The 21,163-nt window shown below is 47.8% G+C and overlaps 1 protein-coding gene across 1 annotated transcript in view; it reads right to left on the bottom strand.

Moving 5' to 3' along the window:
* Itgb5 (integrin subunit beta 5) overlaps positions 1-21,163 on the bottom strand; it is a 113,965-nt gene that overhangs the window by 34,307 nt on the left and 58,495 nt on the right. Inside the window, exons 6-9 of the mRNA XM_027936003.2 lie at positions 18,125-18,286; positions 16,673-16,768; positions 14,780-14,869; positions 7,659-7,793 (exon numbers count right to left, since the gene is read on the bottom strand). Coding sequence (XP_027791804.2) covers positions 7,659-7,793; positions 14,780-14,869; positions 16,673-16,768; positions 18,125-18,286 — 483 coding nt within the window. The remainder of the gene's footprint in view (positions 1-7,658; positions 7,794-14,779; positions 14,870-16,672; positions 16,769-18,124; positions 18,287-21,163) is intronic.

Raw genomic sequence — 21,163 nt, 5'->3', positions numbered from 1 at the left:
AGCAACAGACACCCAGAGTTCAGCACTGGTCAAGACACTGGTAGGAGGTACTTTGGGGTAAGTGTGCTAAGAACAATGGCTAGGTACACAGGGTCAGGGGACACTGGGATGACCAGCCAGCTGTACGTAGGCTAGACTACCCTACTTCACCCTCCATGGGGTAGGGAGGTGGGGGACAAAAGGGGAAAGACTGGCAAAAACAAGTTTAAGGTTGAGTTTCTTGGCCCTGAGGTCCAGAGAGGCACGTTCAAGGTAAGGAAACAAGATGGGGATCTGCTGGGCACTGAAATCTGTTGATGACATTAATGATCAGCAGTGGCTGAGAGCCTACTATGCAGCCAGCTCTGTGCTGAGCAGTGTCTCAAGCATCTCTTTTAGGAGGCCTCCTCATTTCACCAGGGAGACCACAGGGTTGGAAGGACTGTGAACTTGGCCATGGGCACACAGCAGGTGGGGATGGGGCTCGCCTAGAATCAGGTGTGGGTTCTCCTTAGCACATCGCCTGCTAGAAGGAGGCACAAGGTGGAAGCCAGTGTCCAGATCTGGGCACAAAGGGAGTGCCAGCCTTCTTACTATAGTGACCCCAAAGTGGTGGCCAGAGGCTTCTCCAAACCACCTGCCTAGGGCTAGGAATGATTTGAGCCTGTAGATGGGAAGGGGCTGGGGGCTTTGTTCAACCAGTATCATCCACAGGGCCATCAGGAATGCAGAGGGAAGGGCCGGGGATGTAGCTCTGTGGTAGAGCACTTGCCTAGCATGCACAAAGCCCTGTTTTCAACCCGAGTACCCCCCGTCCCTAAATAGTCAAAAATAAAGAGGGAAACAGCCTTCCAGGGGCCAATGTCTCCCTCTCTCTGAGACCCAGCGAGAAATCCAGAGAGAAAGTGATGTACTTGAAGCTGCAACATCCTAGAGCTACGACTTGCTTGTTAAATGAACCGCCTCTGCCCCATAAAGGTATCTGTAGGTCATAAGTGGAATAAGAGCCAAAGGCATTTAATTACTGAGAGACTGTGGGGAGTGTCCATCTGTGAGTATAACCTTCCCTCACGCAGACGGCCCCATGCAGAGGGATAAAGTAAGGAAAGAGAGAACCAAATCTCCCAAGTCTTGCCAGTGGCTTGTGTTTGTCCAGGGTAAGTAGAGGTGTCAGGGGACCTCTGAATCTGAGCTGCCACCCACATTGCCCAGGATGTGGAAACTCTCACACCACCTGCCTAGCTGGGCAGGCAAGGGACCTTTAGGTCCTTACGGCCCTCCTCAGCCAAAGCTCTGCTGCAACAGAAGTGCTATCTGTGTGACCCCTCACTGCGGGGCCTGCAGCTTGTTGCCTGATAACCGGAGGACACCCTGTCGGGCCCCAGCTCCTGCTGGACACAGGAATGCTATAAAAAATACTTGGGGAACAGCAAGTAAACCTGCTCGCTTACCCCTCCTTTCAGAGTCTGGTTTCCCTACTGAATTGGGAAAGACTCCAGAGAGGCTGGAATGCAGCTGGAACACGGCTTCTTTGCTGCTCTCCCCTGGCGACTGAGGACTCCAACTCAATACTGATATTGAGGGCCCCATGTTCCTGGAGACTTTCCGGTCTCCCACTCCAAGATTCCAGAGGAAGGTCACAGACAGGTGGCCCTCCTGCCCAGACTGGTGATTTAATCTCATTGGGATGCTCCTGGTTCCCTGCAGGGCTGCTGGCCTGGTCTACCCTTTCAAAAGGGCTGCCCAGCCCCCACCCAAACCCACCAACCCTGGGGCTATGCGGATGCCAAGTCCACTCAGATCTCAACAAAACAAAGAGCTGGGGTGGGCACAGGGTATAGAGCCCAGAAGAGTGGAAAGGGGTGGGGATGGGGGGTGCTGTGGGAAGCCGGTGACAGGCGCTCACTGGGCCTCTTGTGCTGGGCGGTGGTGCTAGCCGTACAGCCAGCCACTTGCATACTGATTTGTCAAGGACCTGCTAATGAGAACGACTTCCAGTGACTGGGTCCACTCAGCCTTGCTGGACCAGGGGAGGAAAAGTAGAGGAGCCCCTAAACCCTCACAAAGAGAACCTCGTTGAATTTAAACAAAACCTCAGAGTTTTATTTAAGGAGGATTCTTCTTTGAGGATATCCTTGTCCCTCACTTCCTGCCACCTCTCCTACTTCTTGTTGGACAAAAGTCTTAAGCCAGAGAACATAGGGTGATCACAGAACTGCCACCCCTGTTTGGATGGGACCACAAGTCACTGCCTGAGCCTCCACCACTTCTGCAGGAAGCTGCAAATACGAAGAAATGAGATGCACATGAGCCAGCTGTCCCCCACTCCCCACACGGGCCACAAACGCATCCCCAGGCCAGACCTGAGATACCTGCTGAGAGTTGAACACTGTCTGCTTTTCCTAATCCCTCTTCTCCTAGTGAATTCCAGATTATTCCTGTCTAGCCATCCCTATTCCTGGAGAGGTAGTTGTTCTTAGCCTTTCTAACCTGTGGCATCTAAGAATGGAACCCACCTGCCAATCAGTGGCCAGGCCCCTTAGCTTGGCACTTATGTCCTATCAGTGTGGCCTGGGAGTGGTGTGGGAGCCACTCTCCCCTCAGTCCCCAAGCCCCTCCTTTTACTTCCATGGAAATCGCCCTCAGCTGCAAAGGGCGATGCTCTTCACACCCAGCAGACTCATCTTGCTGCTTTGCACCTGCTACGCCCACCAGTGGGAGCACGTGGGAGCACCCACCCTCTCTTCCTATGCCTCCGTCCAGACAGCACCCTCTGTGATGCTGGGCCTTTCTTCCTTGGGGCTCCTGAAGCACCACGCCCTCTTTGTCATGGCCCTGGTCATGATACGGGGTTGATTCATCTGCATGGTGCCTCTGTGCACAGGAACCTGAGCCCCTGCTCGTGCGTGGGCCTCACCTTCACATCCTGGGTGAGCACAGGATTTGGCACAACATTTAGTGAACACAAGTGGATTTCACCATCTTGGACATGTTCTGAAATGTGTGTCCTTCAACAAATATCCACAGGGACATACCCACACACTCACTCGGTAGCACACCTGATTGCCAAAGACCCACTGTAAACCCTGGAGAAAGATCAGCCAGAGAGGAGGGGCATTTGCATTCTGGGAGGCTAAAAAAATCACACTGATTCCAACTGGAAGTGCACCCTTACCTCATCTCCAGGATCAGAAAAATTGACAGACCCCCTCTCTTTCAGCCAAAAGGGGGCAGGCCCCCTGTCATTACGGGCTGGCCTTCTGGGCATGTGCCATGAAGTCCTGTTCAGAAGGTTGGGAGCTTAAATTTAGGCTCTGTTGTTGGGGGTCTTGACATTTCTAATAAATTTTAACATAAACTGTACAATTTCATTTTGCACCATGTCCCACAAACTTTGTAGCCAGTTCTGCCCCCCACGGCCTCCAAGACCCTTAGTGAGCTCGGCCCCCATGGTCTGTGGCCTGGTGTGGCCCTTATGAGCAACATTATGTCCAGTTCAGACGAGCAGAGTGGCCGCTGCTCTGTGCCAGCCTGTCTTCATCTACAGAAAACAAAACCCTACAGCCCTTGCAGCAGAGCCAGGGGCCATGTGACCGTGGCCCTTGGACAGCACTACAACACTGGGACAGTGAGAAGACACAAAGACCCAGCAGGGAGGCTCGCCTCAGGGCTGCTGCTGTTTCCATAGGGCCACGGCTATTGGATCCCAAAGGCAGAATGCCAAAGGTGCCAGTGTGGGAAGGGGCACCCTGCTTCTTTATTATTGTTTCAAGTGTTCTCAAAATCACCCCAATCCCCAGAGGTTTTTTTCACTGTTGTAAAAAACTGCAATTTAAAATCTTTTTCTGATTTCTGGTCAGTGCCTATTTTTCTGAAGTATCCCAGCAAAAATCAAAAGCTGTCCACTACAGTATCCATCCTAAGTGGCCTCTTGGAAGCTTTTACTTGCAAAGTGCATGAGGCCTGGGGGAAAGGCCTGGGCTGTGGCACTGCACTGGGGTCAGTTTCTGATTTGGGTCCAGGTGTCTGCAGCTCACTGGCAGTGGGACTTCTGGCCAGTTTTCCAGGCCCCTCTTTAAGCCTGATTCTTGCACACTGAAGTGGAGAAGTAAAAGCTACCTTGCAAGCTGCTGTAAGAAGCAGGGAAGGCAGCGGCAAAGCCCCCGCTGCTACTGGGCGCCTGCCAGTTCCCATTATAGGGAGGCTGATAACACTCCCTTGGCAGGAGAGAGACTATGGTTAGTAACAGGATGTGGCCTGGAGAGGAAAGATGTTGGTTTGGGCCATGGGTCCAGCACTTCTTAGCTGGGTGAGCTTGGGCAAGCCACTCCCACCCCCAAATCTCAGGCTGCCCATCAGCAATGAGTGTGTACTTTGTTCCCCGCCCATGATGGATGGCTGTGGGAACTGACTGTGATGAGGGGCACAGAGGCGCTCAGGAAATCACTCTCTCCTTGAAGACTCCCATCCATTATCATATTTCATTCTGATGCACATCATTTGAAACAGGTAAGAGCAGGATCATGGGTATTAAAAGGCTCAATAAAGGGGCTAGGCACTTGCCTACCATGTGGGAGGCACTGAGTTTGAACCTCAGCACCACATAAAAATAAATAAATAAAATAAAAATAATAATAATAAAAAAGTCAAAAGGCTCAGTAAAGGTAGTGTAGGGTGCTGGCTACAGAACCAGAAAGCCCTGGTGATCACTTAAACTCTGTATGCCTTGGTTTCCTCATCTGTCAACGTGGATAACAATGTTATCCAATGTCTTCCTCAGAGGGGAATCGGTGGTGAACACAGAACTATTCATTGTCTAGTTTGTCTCTGGTCCTTCTTGGGACTTAATGTATTTCCCTTTTGGATTCCATGGGGACCCCCCAAATCTTATGATTTCCCCATTTTGCTTAAAGCAGCATAAGTTGGCTGCTTTAATGACTTCATAGTCATTATCAACACACACCAATTCCTTTGACTTCCCTGGTTTCTAGTCAACTCATGAGAGTTTTGATTATCACTTTTCTTTTTAAAAACACTTGGCCATTGATTTCCACATGCAGTCTGACCCAAGCAAAGAAAGGTGGCACCATTTCTCTGGGCTTTCAAAAATAATGCAATCCCAATTGGCATCCCCCCAACCTCCGCCTATTTTTTTTTTAAACCAACACTAGTTATACACATTAAAGCTTTGAGCCACTACAACCTGCTAGACCTTTTAAAATTACTATCAAACCATGTTCCCTTTAGCCTAAATGTGAACTAAATATATTAAGCTTGAGGATTTCACTCCAGCTCAGGTTTGGGGGTGGGGGTGGGGGAGAATGTGTGAAATCTTTTTTTCCCCACTTTATGAGATAAGCTGTTTTCTCCATCTCTGTGACCTTCCCACATTTGATAGGCAAGTCTTCCATGAGTTCAACCCAAGCCAATAGTTGGCACAACAGACAAGAGACGTCTGGAACTTCTGTCAAGTCCTCATAGAAAACATGTTACTTCACTCAGCAACAGACCAGTCTGTGCTGTCATCACCCACATTATATTTGTCCTACTCATAGGATGCCATTAGAAATATAGGGTCCCATGTAGCATGTCCTTGCTTATAGATCCCAGGCCTCTCTCCTGTTGTAACTATTCCTCCAAGTAAAGGGCTGGTTCCAGTGTGTTCCACGTATCATTTTTTCCACTTTGCTGACCAAACATTCCATACCCAGATCTGCAGTCATATGTTGTTTTTTTCTGGTTATTTCTGCCATTTTCCACTTTCTGAACTGGATTTTTGTATATGTGTGTGTGGTGCTGGGGATTGCACCCAGGGCCTTGTGCATGTGAGGCAAATGCTCTACCACTGAGCTACATTCCCAGCCATTTTTTATTTTGAGACAGGGTTTAGCTACGTTGCTGAGGCTGGCCTCAAACTTGTGATCCTCCTGTCTCAGCCTCCCAAGTAGCTGAGATTACAGGTATGCACTACTGTAGGCCACATAATCATCTCTTTAAACCCTACAACTTTAAGGCTTTAGTTTTTTTTTAATTCATTTTGATCAAGTAATCATTATAATTGATCAAAACAGCATTATAACTCTATACATTATAACTCTAGTACATTATAACTCTTGACAATTATTAAAAATAACAAGTAAAATTTTAATGGAAGTGTCTCTTTAATGAGATCAGGTCTTCCCCCCAAAGAGTTGATAGGTATGTAAAATAACATTATTTATTGCTAAAGAAGGCAGGAATCACAATCAATTATATTTCTATTTTTATACAGATATAAACACAAAAAACTTATGTGCATAAATAGGAAGATGGAGACGGGAAGAGTTTTTGTTACGGTCATGGCTTCTTGTTCTACAAATGCCTTCCTCTTCTTCCTTTTTTCTTCTGTTTTTCCCTATGAATTTCCTCTGAGTGAAATGCCATCATTTGTAATGACTTATCTGACAACTTGATTAGGCCTTCTTTCAAGTTTGTTAAAAAGCCAAAGACACTTATAAATAACTTGTCTTACACGATGATTTGTTTCCATTACTAAAGTAAAGAAAGAAAAGGATTTGTTCCCCAGTCATTAGAGATCTTGACTCTCTCAATTTCCATGTCATATTCCAAGTGTCTCTTTGTTGGGGTGCAGCTCTGTTGTGAGATTTGGAAGGGGTGAGAGGCTGGCCTGCGTGTTGTGAGTAGGAAAAGGGCAATGTGAGAGGTGGCGGGGAAAGATCTTTGGTGGAAAGTGAGAAGACCCCAGAACACCACTGCCGAGGCGTGAGCAGCCTTGCGACCACACTCACGTCTCCCTGAGTCAGGGGAGAAGTCAGCTCACCCACGCATTGGCCATGATTAGTGCTTACATGTGCCCTGAGGACAGAGTCACCTATTTTGCCCAGAGGACAGAGTCATCTATTTTTAAAAAGTCCATATATTTTTTCTAACTAGATTCTCTGAAGTACGGAAGAGAGCTTTCCTTCACTTCCTTCCGACATTCTGAGCAACAGAGCAAGTCAGGAACGGATCTCCTGTTCTTCCCCCAGAAGCACGGACCTCTGGTGGGCAGCCCTCCATCACCACTCTGCCACCTCAGCACCAACACTGGCACGTGTTCTTAGCACCCATAAAAGCCCTTCCCGGCTCCCACTCTCAAGTCCTTGGTGTGGCATACAGCCGTCCATCATTACATACATCACTTACATCGATTATTTGGCAAGCCACCTGTTCCCTCTAGTACTGTAGAGCCAGCCATTCATCTCATCAAATCAGAACACGTGGGTGGCTTTCTTCAACTTTTACAGAAAGAAAAAGCATGGAGCAGATTATGTATCCAAGGCACAGAGTAAGCTGCAGAAGAGCAAGAATGGAGGCTGGGTCTCTCAGGGTCCAGTCCACTGGATTGCATCCCTGTCGTGCTCAGAGGATAAAGGTTTAAAACTCCAGGGGCACAGTGTCGTCTTGAGGAAGGCTGAGGTGGCAGTACACTGAGGGTGGTCTACTAAGCAGGGCTCCTTAACCAGCCTGCCTGGGACTCTGAGCGTGAAATGCAGAGCAGGCTTAAGAAACGCCCCAGGATCCTCAGTTGGAAGACAGAACACAAACTCCCAGAGGACAACAGTAAGTACAAGTCATTAGAATCCAAAGACTAAAGGCCAAGGCTAACAAGAGCTCAGAAACCAGAGGTGAACACTTACCGTGTCCCCAATCTTCAGATCTTCACACTTCCTCTGACCTGGGTAGGATACGCCATCTTGGCAGGTGGCAGTGAAGAAGAGATTGAGATCCTCAGGCTGATCCCAGACCGACAGCTCCACCTTAGACCGGATACTCTGAACAGAGGGAGACAGCAAAGCCCAAACCACTTAGTAAAGGCCACAGCTGAGGTGACGTTGGCGCTGGTTTTTGGATGCCACATGGCTTCCTCTAACCCAGGAGGCTTAGCCAAGGAAAGAGCCAGCAGGCTTGGTTCCCTGCCCTCCCCCTTTCTCCTCTCTACCCCCACACAACATCTTGGTGGAGCTGACTTGAGGTCTCCCTCAATGAGCTTGGACACATTAATAATGATCTACCAGCCAAATTATATTAGTATCTGCTTCAAGAGGTTATATTTGGTCTCCTGCTTCCCTCTCCAGAGCCACCTCTCATCCCCCACCCCAGCTTCACAGGTACAGTTTCTAAAAATCCCCGCATGTGCTCTCTAGGATTTGGGCCTTTTCAGGACCAAGATAACAATCCTTTGATCATTCCGCACTCCATTCAGCACCTTATCATCCTGCAAAACCAGTTCGGCAGGCACTTTCTCCAGGACCCACCCTATCATCCTTCACACTCAAGCTTGCCCCCACATCAGATGAGGTTCCTTGTTCATGAGTCTGAAACTACATTATGAGAGACCCATTTTCTGTGTAGGTTAAGATGGTGCAGAAAACAAAAAGCAAGTCAAAATGATTTACTGGAACAGAAAAAAAAAAAAAGACTGAACACATCAGGTATCGGAAAGCACGTGGAGCATGGGGGGCTCTCGTTCATCTGGTTGGAGTGTTAGTTGGGACAGCCCTTTAGAAACCATTAGGCAATATCTCCTAAAGGTCAGGCCGTCCTCAGACCTAGCATTCACCAGAGGATTATCCCCAACAGAAGGGTTTACGTCACTAACAGACCTAGGCAGAAATGTTTATAGCAATACAGTTTATAATAGCTAAAACCTGGAAACTACGCAAAAGCCTAGAATAGTAGAATGGATTTTAAAACCTGCAGTGTTTTCACATGGTAGGAGGCCTTACAATAATGATAATGAACCAAATATAACTACATGCAAGGACAGTGACAAATCTCATGAATGTAACACTGCCTGAAAGAAACCAAGACACAAAGGCTTACATGTTATATGGCTCTATTTACAGTCATAAAGACATTTTGGTTCACAACAGACCACATATACTAATGTGGTCCCATAAGATTATAAGAGCTGAAAAATTCTTTTTTTTTTAAGAGAGAGAGAATTTTAATATTTATTTTTTTTTAGTTTTTGGAGGACACAACATCTTTGTTTGTATGTGGTGCTGAGGATCGAACCCAGGCTGCACGCATGCCAGGTGAGTGCGCTACCGCTTGAGCCACATCCCCAGCCCTGAAAAATTCTTAATACACAGTATTTTTACCATACTTTTTCTATGCTTAGATATGTTTACATACACAAGTACTTCATTGTTTTACAACTGTCTACAGTATTCAGTACAATAATAGGCTGTTCAGGACTGTAGCCTACAGCCTCGGTATGCAGTAGGCTCCATCATCTGCCTTATGTAAGTACACTCTATGATGACTTTTGCACAATGAAGAAATTACCTAAGGATACATTTCTCAGCATATGTCTTTGTCCCTGTTGTAAAACAGGGTACAATTTGCTGATCAAAAACAGGTAAAACTTATGGTTACCCTTGGCAGACAGAGAGGGACTTCCTGGTGTTGGAATTTTCCTGTGTTTTTGACCCAGGTGCTGGATACTCAGTTGGTGAAAAGTTCATGTGATTTTGTATATGTCTGTTGGTTTTGAAAAACTGCCTTTGAAAATCTCTAAGGAAGATGTTACTCTGGAGACCAGGGGTCAATGGAGTAATTGGCTTGTATATAAGAGTCATATTTTATCAAACATTAAGAAAACAACCATCCTAACACTAAGCACTCTGAGCAGAAGCAAGACATCATACTCTGAGAGACACATGGAACCCAGACCAGGCTCCCACGGCTCTCCTTCTCAGGTGCATCCCCGGGGAGAATAGCTGTCGAACAGAACAGCAGGCAGAATTGCCTCTTGTAGGTTTTCTTTACTCTTTCTTTTTTTGCTGAGCATATAGTGTTAAACTTGAATAAGTGAAATATTCAGTTTTCCAAACAAATTAACAGCTTGTTGAAAATACTCTGCAAAAAAAAAAAAAAAAAAAGTCTCTCTCTTTGCAGCCAATTGTTTAAGTGCTTCTACACTCTAAAAATATGATTCTTCTTAAATCTACTTCCTCTTGTAAGTGCCAGCTTTAGCTGGTCAAGGGTCACAAAGGCAATACTCAACATGGCATTCTCTAGCTGAGCAGCTCTTTGCAGATCTGTCTTCCAACTGTATGTGAGTTCCGAGGGCCATGACGCATACCTCTCTGAGACTCAGCACAAGCGCTTTTTGAATGATGGGATGGACAAAAGAATGAATGTTTTAATAGGGGCTAAATGACTTAGGCCAAGCAGATGAAAATTAAACTTATTTTTAAAGACAAATTAAATTTTAAAAATTTATTTATAATTGTTAATAAGTACGAGGATGAGATAAAACAGCATACCATAAAAGAGTTAGGTAGACCAGAGCTACACCAAAAATTGAAAACAGTCACTTGAAATATGAGGGCCCTGTGGTCCAGCAGCAGCAAAACGTTGGAAGGAAGCACTGGCATTTCCCCACCGAGATCTGCCAAAGCTGCCGCTGATCTGTTAATGGAGGACTTGGCAAGAGGAGAAAGAACACCAGGGATGGGGACTCCTACTCTGTGGTTCAGTAACTGCAACAGGATGGAGATCCAGTCCTATCCTCTACTTAGGCCACAAGACCCTAAGCTTGTGCTCTGACCTGAATTCCTGCTCCCCACAGTGCTGGGGAGTCAGAAACTCTTGGGATGTTAGAGGTAGCAGAAACCATGGAGATGATTGAGTTCAAACCTCTCATTGAAAGTAGCAAAAACCAAGGCCCAGGCTTAGCTGCTGGAGGCATGCAGGACCAGCAGCAGACTCTCTCCATCCCCCCGGTACGTACCCAAACCCTCTCACCAGAGACACACTTTTCTCTGTGGAACTGCTTCTCTGACTTTGGGAAGTGAGTACCCTGATTGGAGGTATGGGTTGGTCTCCCCCAAATGGGTGAGTTTCTGGAGGGCAGGGCTGTGTTTGGTTCACTGCTACATTGCCATGGTGTAGCATGACGCCTGCCACCCATCAGGCCATTAGGGTACATCTGTGGATGAAGGAAGGAAGGGCAAGACATAATAGAGAATCAAAGCTGCAGGAAGTTCTTACGCAGGAAGGCCTTTATATGTGGCTCACTGGAACTCAATAAATTCCTACCAGACTTCCCTCTGGACATGATTCCTATTCCCCTTTGTAGGAAAAGGAGACAATGTCAAGAATGTCAGAAGTTTAAAGCCTATTCTGTAACGTACCCGGTCAGGTTAGGTCACATCTGTAATTGCTTTAAGTCAGGCCAGCTGTGCAGTGGGTGGAGCAGACTTTATGGCAACAACCAAAAGAGAAACATGTGCCCGGCTAGGGGAAAACACGCCACGGCTCTGATGTCACTCCACATGCAGCCCAAGTGGTTTCTAGCTCATTCTGTCCTCTCCCACGTTAAAGAGGCCCATGATTTCTGAGTCCTACCCCACCCCTTGTCAGTGGGGCATGCTGCTGGCATCTGTGAGTACGGACCCGGGGCCTGTGGCTGAGCCCTGAGAGACAACCTCTCACCAGGACCTGCTCCAGGCCAAGTTCCAGGCTGCCAAACTCCCTCAGGAGGACGTGGTGATTTCTCACACTGAAGAATTGGGGACAGCAAGAAAAAAATGTATAAACCCACAAGCTGACAGATGCACATTACAAAAGCTGCATGCAACAGGCTGCTTCCACAAGACACCGCCTTACACCTTCCCTTTGCGCTCGGCTCCCTCCTCAGCAGGCCAAATACCACGGCCATCTCATCCGCTACATACGCTCCAACCCAAACCTCAGAGTGGCCCACAGAGCACTGGCCAGCCCTCCAGGGGAGGGAAGAGTCAACACCCCCGCTTAGTCATGTGTTGTGTTGACTCACACGAAATCCACCACAAATTGCTCCAATGGGAAGGTAACACCGGAAATGCACTAGTAAAGCAGAGCTGTGACCAGACCCTGGCCAGAGAGCAGCAGGCGAAGGGCTGTGGAGAGCCTCTCCTGCTGGCCAAAGTGCACCCCACACACGACAGCCAGGGCAGACTCGCATCCAGGGCAAGTGCCAGGAGCCTGGAGCCCAACCTGGGCCTCCCCACTGCCACCCGACAGCAGCAAGAGGATGGTACCTGAAGGAAAAACAAAGCTCCATTCCTACTCTCAAGTCTCCACACGATCCAACACGACGCGGCTGGCACCAGAGGGGTGGGAATCCCTCCACCCCCGACCCACACACCAGGCAATCCTCCATCCAGCCGTGTGGCCTGTAATTCAAATCAATTCAGTTCTGACACTGTCTACCTGGAGACAAGTGTCAGATGCCACAGGTGGGGAGCTCAATTCTATAAGGACCCCCACACACTTCGAATGTCAGTTGTAAGTGGTAGGTTGTGACTTAATCTCTGACCCACTGGCTATAAATCTGGGTTCTTATCCAAATTATGATAGGTTCATGTATGAATATACCACAATGAATCCTGCATATATATGTAATTATAATGCACTAGTTTAATAATAATAATAAAAATAAGAGGGAGATTAGTAGAACAGAACAAATGGACTCCTGAATAGGGAGGAGGAAGGAAGGGAAAAGGAAGCTACTGGGGAATGAGATTGATCAAATTATGTAATGTGCATGTGTGAATATGGCACAAGGAATCCCACTATTATATATAATTAGACTGCACCAATATAAAATAAAATCAAAGAAATAAATTAGGGTTTCCATGATGTCTTCCTCAAGTTCAATTAATGTATTAGGATGGGCTTAAAGAATGCAGGGAAAAACCTAACTTATGTTTACAGGTATGTTAATAAAAGCTATAATAAAGGATATATGATCCAGTATGTCCATGCTTGTGTGTAATCTCCACACATGCATGGACATCCAGATCCCCTCAGCCACAGGAAAATGCTGATGCACCGAGCTTTCCCTGTTTCTGGCAAACTCCACCCAGCCAGTTCTATGGAACTATGTGTCATCATGCTCTCTTTATCAAAGCCACAGGGGCAGAGGGCCTGGGCCCTCACCAGGAAATGCTCTGAGGGAGCCCAGGAGGTCTGTCGGCTGCTGTTGGGTCTGAACTTGAGCTGAGGATAGAAATGCCGGGAAGGAGCTTCTCCCCAGAAGCCCAGGAGCAGTCTTCTCAGTACCCCACAGAGCACAGATGAGGCTGCTCCTTTGGTCATGATTCCTTTAGTTCAGTGTCCAGCGCTTGAGACCTGAGAAGCTTCCAGTGAGGAGAGATCCCAGGAAAGAGGTGACCTTGCCAGGCCTGGGCCTTCCCTCACACTCCCTTCTCAAAGCCCTCTCAGTATGTGGTGTTTCAGCAGATCTGCTGTGCCCACGTAACCAAGCAAAATTGTTCTCCCTCTTTCTGAAATGCAAACCAAATTACTCACTGTATAATCTGAAAACCACTAAAGTATAAGTCAATTTGGAAACACTGTCTCACTGGGCTCTGGGCTCCGAGGTGGCCACTGGATCTTGTGAGGATTTAAATGTCAGAGGATGTTAGTATGTGGGGAACTTAGTAAGGGAGGAAGAGGAGCCCGAAGTATCACAGGAGATGGGCTGACATGGCCAGGAGGAAGGGAGGGCAAACTAGCCAGAAGTCCTCACACTGCCCAATCTGCTGTCATTAGGTACTGGGTCTCAGAGAGACAAGGTGCTGGGCTGGCTACACCCTGACTCTAAGGTCCCTCAGTGACTCCTGGTTTAGCTGAGCAGCACTTTGTAACTCAAAATAGGGCCACATCTGTAGGTGGACAAAGTCAACACTGGGAAAGGCAGGGTTCCAAATTACTCATTTATAAATCAGTCACTGCAGGGAAAGCAAGATGATTCTTATCACAGATATGTAATGCCTTACTGAGAGGTTCCCAGGTTAGCCCACAAGTCTATTTTATGTAAATTTGGGACTAATCGTGTTACTTCATGATACTCTATTTCAACAGGCTGATGATTCTGAAGTCTAATCTAGAAATTACCCCACCCCTGAGGGCATGGCGGGCACTGGATGCTGCAACCATATTGAGCCTAGCGGGGAGGGAATGGCCAAGGGAACATACTTCCCAGTTCAAAAAATTGTGCTCACCATTTCCTCAGGGAAGATGGGTCTGAGACAAGTGTTTCTTGGATGTCATGAACTGAGGGAAAGGATGGTGGAAAGAAGAAAGATTTGGGAAGTGATTCCTTGAATGATTGGCTTGAGATATGGAAGTGACTCCTAAATCATGTCCACGAGCTCCTGCACTCACACTAGAGCCATGAGCCCAAGACGAGTTACAACAGCACAGAATCTCATGTGCCACTCAGAATCCCTCCGAAAGGGCTCAATTGCAATCGAGTCTTCAGTGTGTGGGCAAAATGACATTGATTTTTTTCTTGTGTCCCCTTTGTCCCTGTTAGTCTGCAGTTCTCCACTGAGTCCTACGAGGATAAGGAATTCCAATTGACCTGCTTGCTGTGAGGCAAAGGTTGGAGCACATGCCTCTCACTTCTCACAGCCTGCAGCTGTGGCTAGCGGATGCCCTGCTGGCCTCACCCAGGGAATAAATGCTGTTCAGAACCATCTGGGCAACTGGATGGGTGGAGAGCACCAGCACACACCCACAAGAGGTATCAGAACTGGAGGTGACCCCAGGCTGTGGGCCTGAGTCTCACTGAGCCACTTGCTGGCTCACTGGGACCAGCCAAGGATGAGAGGGTGGAGACTGCGGAGGGAAGTAGGGTCAGAGCAGAGCTGAGTCCACGAGCACGGTGCACTGCCCCCCTGAACCCACATCAGTCCCCAGGCACTCAGTAGGAGTGAGCAGGATGGAGGAGGTGATGGGGGCCAAGGCAGAGACTTACATTGTATGCATTGATAATCAGCTGGATGATGTTCTTGGAATCTCCATGTAAAATCTCCACCGTGGTCCCAGGTATCAGGGCTGTAAAATTCTTGAAAAAGAAAGAAGGAAGTAAGTCCATTTTGCCTTCCGTTCCATCAGAGTGAACACTCCTCTACTGACTAGAACACTAAGGGCCTGGCACTCTTGGGCCACCCTCCTGCACCACACATGGGAGAAGCTGCCACAAGGGAAGGTGAGAAGAACTGGTGCAAGGACCGACTTGCTGCAATGGCTGAGGAATCCCAGAGCCTGCGGAAGAAGGCTGACAAACCTGCCCTAAAGCACAAAGTCTCGGAGACCTTGCCCCTCTGGCCTGTTAGGGACATCCTCTGTCCATCCTCTGAGGAGGACATGTTTTTCTTGCCCTCACTCCTCTGGTCTACACAGGTGATCCCATGTTCGACTTCCAGGATATACTGTCTGTCCCCAGGAGTGCAAAGGGCAAGTTTCCCAAGGGTCTCAAGTACACTTTCTTTCCTCAATAGGGAGCTGAGGACCAATAGGGTGCCCTCCCAAGGACCTCTGAGTGTGGTCTTGGGACAAAGCAGGCGGCCCTGAAGGACTGGCTGCCCTCTTCCCTCAGTACTAACTCCTAAACACGGCTCTTGTAACAGGGATGGAGCAGCCACTGCCCTCAGCCTGCAAATCCCTAATTTTTTTTTTTTAGTTTTTATTGCATGTAACATCCTCCCTGGCCTCAATCATGTTCCATATCAAAAAGTTACTGATGATGGCAATCTGACAAATCCACTTTCCAAAAACAGAAAGTCCACATTTATGGCATTCTGCAGAGTCCCTTATGAGGCACTTCCCTGAGCCAGGGGACTTGGTTCTGGGAAAGGATGGCTAAAGCTGAGTAGGATTTCTTTTCTCTTCTCATAAAACATCTGGAAGCCCACGACAGTACATACCCATTAATCCCTCTAAAAATGTACTTTGTAAAACGCATCAGCCTGCCATTTTCCAAACAAACAAAACAGCAACAACAGATTGTCCTCCCTGTTTTCATTGTCTAGAACAGACTCACACAAAAAGAAGCTCAAGAATTCCAAAAGACACCTGTGGCTTTTCACCAGGGATAGTCTTCACAAGAGTCATAGAAAGACAGGATCAGACAGGATTCTTTGTGAATATTTAGGGGATTCCTGGTGAAGTTTCCTAACCTCTCAGCAAAAAGGACATCAGAGGTGAGGGTGGGCTTCACCTTCAGCTCACAGAAGTTGTGTATCTCGGGTTTCGAGTTCAATGTGTGACCTGCCCATTGTGGCAGGAAAGAGTGCTCACAGGGGAGCTGATGACGATGCATGACAGGACAACCAACCTGGGAACAGTCTCATTAGATGGAAAGGACCCTACAGATGGCTCCGTGCCATCAGGACATTGGCTGTTCTCTTGGGGAGCTCCTATCCCAGATGACCCGCTGGTCACCACTCTCTGCTAGTGAGGCATAAAGAATGCTGAAGTAGTGATGCAGGCTGCTTACTTGAATATTTAAGTGCACATCTGCACTTATTTCCCTTCCCTATAGAGTATGCCCCTCCACGTTTCCATTTCATCAACAGAAAAGTGGGGATTCACACCATTTTCAAGGATTCTCTCAGAATCAAACTGAATACCATAAGTTTAAATTCCTTGTAAAGATATTCATGGCTGTGCGAATGCTTGAGTTTTCCTCAATATAAGATTTTTTCACTGGATCAAGTCAGAGCTACACTGCACTCCTCCTTTGTCTCTCGCCACACAGAGCAGGGCTGGGAACAGGCCTTACCACTCTCCCACTCAGTTCTAACCTCCCTTAGAGTCAGTGAAGCCCCAGAACCAGGCCACCCTCCATCCCCACCCCAAGGCATACCTTGTAGAGCATATAGTGGTTTTTCGTCACTGCAAAAATGAGGTTGATGTTGTTCTCTGCCAGCTTCTCTCCAAGCAAGGCAAGGGACGGATAGTCCTAGGGCCAGGGCAAATCAAGGCTGTGACACTTGGGATGAGCTGAGAGCCCAGCACCTGCTCCAACACACATTCAGCTGCTCCACATTTACCATGAAAAGGAAAGGTTTCCCTCAGGTGGCCCCTCAGAACCCTCAATCCCCAGTAGCAGCTCCTGACTGAGGGACTTTGCAGAGGTGCACAAAGGACCCTGAGGTACTTGCCAGACACCCCAGAGTGGTTAAATGAGGACTGGGGCTTCTCCAGGCTGCTGTGTCTCCATCCTCCAGCAAGATGCTGAGGCCCCAAGGAGAACAACCACTGTGTCCTACCATCTGCCTTCAGCACTCTGCGCTTCCCTCTCTGCCCTAAGACCTTCCCTTGCCCTGTTTTCCATTTCTTGTGCCCAACCACAGCCCCCGCTCATAGCTCCGAACAGGAGGAGGAGGCTGCTGACCACTGGGCTAAAAGCTGGCCATGGGGTGGGATGCAGAGCCAGGAGGCAGGAGGAGGCTGAGAAGCAGTTAACAGGGTCCTTAAGGATTTTAAGGTCTGCTGAGGGGCACAGAGGTTGCCATCAGCTGAGGTCCTATAGTCTGGAGTCTTTTCTCCATATTCCACCACTTCTGGATAATTTGGAAGGCCTCGACATGATCACTTCTTGAAACTGGAGAAAAATGGGCTTGTCTCACAAAGAAAATTGGGAACAGCTCCTTCCCGGCCAGACACCAGAATGGATTTGGGAAAGAAGAAGGTACAGATTTCTGGAAAAGACCATATTGTATGTGTGGCAAGAGCTCGAGAGTTGTTGGGGCTGGGTAATGGGTATGCAGGGGTTCGCCGTGCTTGTCTATTACTATATGTGTTTGAAGTTCTGTATAAATTCTTTTAAATTAAGTGGCTATTTGTCATAGGCTATTGGGAGTGGAGGATCCCCAAGGCTCCTGGTCCAGCAGTCCACCTGCTGCCCCTCTGACACTGACAGGGAACTCACTGTCTCAGAGAGCCATTTCTAGAAGCCAGGAATCCTCCCTGTGACTTCCATCCCAGTTGTGAGCTCTGTAGGAAACCATTCCTCACATTCCTTTAAGATCCCCTCTGCCCATGGTCTCTCCCGACTCCCCCAGTTACCTTCTTCCTCTACCAAAAATCTCTCCACTTGGATACATAATGGCAGAAAGATGAACCTGCTACAGAAATCCCTGGGAAATGTCCCAAGTTAATGAGGAGTTCCAGAAACCCACTTGGAGAAGAGAGAAAAAAGGATGAGACCAAGAACCGACCAAAGGCCAGTGAGGACTGAGGGCCAGAGAAAGGATCAGAGGTGGGGTGAACACTGCGAGGGAGGGGTCCCCCTCGGAGCCTGGCTGCCCCTCACCATCTGGTTGGATGCAGTGTACTCGTTGGCCTCGTTCAGATGACACTGGCCATCATGTGGCTGCACCAGGCCCCCCAGTTTTCCATCCAGCGCGATGTGGGGCACGTCATCCGTTGTGAACACCAGCAAGTGAAGGGCATCCTTTCGCCAGCCGATTTTCTCCTGCAGGACAGAAAGTGGAAGGTCAAGAGTCCTCCTGCCCAAGCCTTCCCTGGTGCATCCGTGGGACACTGGCCCATGTCCAGGGCTTGCAGTCTAATCGCAGGCATGCCCCGGCCATGCTCCTCTATGGCCCACTCTTTAAGCCTCTGGCAATAGGTTCTGCAGAGGCTTAACAGACCTACAGCCTGGGCCCAGGAAACCTAGATGCACAGACAAATCTCTAGGCCTTTGCCCACACAAGCTCGTGTGCCTGGACCCCCCCCCCCCACCCCAGGTCATCGCATTCATCCTGCTCCTTCCAATGACATCTCCTTCCTATCTGCCCCTCTTTCACCTCACCTATTATTCCTTCCCCAGATCCACTCCAGCCACCCCATCACATGCTCTGGCTGGGTTTGTCTGAGATAATAGTTAAATAAACATCTCAGTCCTCCAGTTAGACATGAGGCACTCAGGACCAGAGTTCAAATGAACAAGAGACGGGGAGACAGGTCTGATGTTTGAGGAGTTGGTAAGAACTGCCGTCTATTCTATTCTGGTAGATGTAAACCATTCCAATTATTAACAGAACCATTTCATGTCTCAAGTCAGTCAGATAAGCTCTTTTCCTCCTTCCTGCTTCACTAAATGGAATTTATCCAATCTTTTTTTTTTTTTTTTTTTTTTTTGGTACTGAGGATTGAACCCAGGGATGCTTTACCACTTAGTCACATTTTTATTTATTTGTTTGGAGACAGGGTCTTGTTGCATTGCCAAGGCTGGCCTCAAACTTGTGATCCTCCTGCCTCAGCCTCCCAAACTGCTGGGATTATAGTCATGCACCATCATGCCTGGGAATTTACCCAGTCTTTGGGCTGTACCCTTGCTAAATGCAATCTGTGTGGCAAGGGAAGGACTCTATTTTTCACATCTGTCACTGTGGCCCCAATGTGGCACGTAAACACTCCCAGTCATTATGATCAGAAGAAGCTAGACTCTGACACAGAGCAACAAACAAGTGGTATATATAGCCACTTCTTACTAAGTGAAAAGGCATCCCAAGATGTGTTGGCAGAGGGGTGAATGGATGTGGGACTTCAGCACTGCCCAGAGTCAGCTACCTGTGCACCTGTGACGCTGAAATAAGAGACTGGGTCACAGACTGAGCAGGTGGAACGCTATTGCTCTTTCACTGCAGATGAGGAGCCAAGGGCATCAAGCTCTCTCACTTGTCTCAAAAGTGATACGGAAAAATCTCGATGAGCTATGATACTGTCTTGCTCCAGAAGCAGCTTGGCCACAGAGAAATACATCACCAAATGTCAGGGAACGCAAGGGAGAGAAGGGGTTGGACGAGAAGCCAGTGACGACTGGAAGCCGGGGGACCTCTGTGAACAAGGACCTCCCTCTTTTGGGGAGTCGGTTTCCTAGGCACTCAGCATTCACCCAATATACAGCCACTCATCTCCTGCTGTATGCCAGGCCCCACAGAACATCCTGGGTCTACAGAAAAACTTGCTCCAGATTTCAGAAAGTTGAAAGCCTCAACACACCATGATGAACATGTCAACGAAGGCAAATGCAAGGTGGATGGAAACTGGGGAGGACAGGAGGACTTCCTAGGGAAGCAGAACTTGATGAAGAGGACATTTTGAGGAAGCTGAAGGAAGAAATAAGGAGAGAGAAGGCAGAAGAGGGGTGGGCATTTTAGGGACTAGCAAAATACAGAAGAGAAAGAAGCACAGCAAGGAGGTGGGACCCAGAGGTAGGTCCCTTGCAGCTAAGCCCTGACAAAGCTACTTGTGGAGTGGAAGTTGGGACATGGCTCTTCTTGGCAGCACTGGCAGGGGTCACAGCGAGGCTTCTGGGTTGCTGCCAGTGTTCTGTTGCTTGACCTGGTATTTTCATTTTGGGAATATTTCTCAAAATGTACTCTTATATATATAGTTTATTGAGTGTATATTTATAAAGAATTACAAACTTCAAAAGAAATAAAACAATGTATCACAAGCCACTGAGTATGGAAGTGAGGGGGCAAAAGGCTTGGGAGAGAAAGCATAACTGAGAGAGCTTTTGGACAGGCAGGGCAGCCCATGCCTGTAATACCAGGGACTCAGGGGGCTGAGGCAGGAGGATTGCAAATTTGAGGGCAGCCTCAGCAACTAGTGAGGACCCTGTCTCAAAATCGAAAATAAAAAGGTCTGAAGACTTAGCTCAGTGGTAAAGCACCCCAGAGTTCAATCCCTAGTTAAAAAAAAAAAAAGAAAGAAAGAAAGGAAGGAAGGAAGGAAGGAAGAAAGGAAGGAGAGAGAGAATGTGTGTGTGTGTGTGTGTGCGTGTGTGCACGCGGGTGCTTGGCAGGAAAATGTTGATTTATTAGCCACAAATCATGTGCTAAAAACAGTGTAAGATAGTAGAAGATCAACCTTCAATTTGACAAAATGTATTAAGAACCTTACAGAAAATTGAGACCTAAATAAATGGACAGAGGTATCAGTTTCACGATCGAGGAGTTAATAGTGTTCAGATGTCATTTTTCCACAAAGGGACTCACAGACCTGACATGTGCAAAATAAAAGGAAAATTACTTTGAAAGTGACACATAAAGAGCATTTCAGAATGGCCCTGGGAGGCCAAGAAAGGGGCAGCACTGTGCAGGATTCTACCTGCTGCCTAGGAATCCACCCTTAGACTCACTGGCATCTGGACTGGCCTGAATGACCTAATGACCAGACAGCTACATTGTGCCCAGAGGCTCAAAACGCATGTCAAGAGATTGAATTCTTGTTTTATTAACACTTCCATTCTGTTCATGATTCTTTTCTTCATCTTCCAACCTCATGTAGCCCCTGTTCCTCTCAACATTCAAGAGCTCATATTAGCTCCCATTTATTCTGG

The sequence above is a fragment of the Marmota flaviventris genome, chromosome 8 (genome assembly GCF_047511675.1).
Source record: "Marmota flaviventris isolate mMarFla1 chromosome 8, mMarFla1.hap1, whole genome shotgun sequence".
Taxonomy (NCBI): domain Eukaryota; kingdom Metazoa; phylum Chordata; class Mammalia; order Rodentia; family Sciuridae; genus Marmota; species Marmota flaviventris.
Note: the sequence above shows the minus strand (reverse complement) of the source record. Positions and strands in the feature narration are given on the sequence as shown.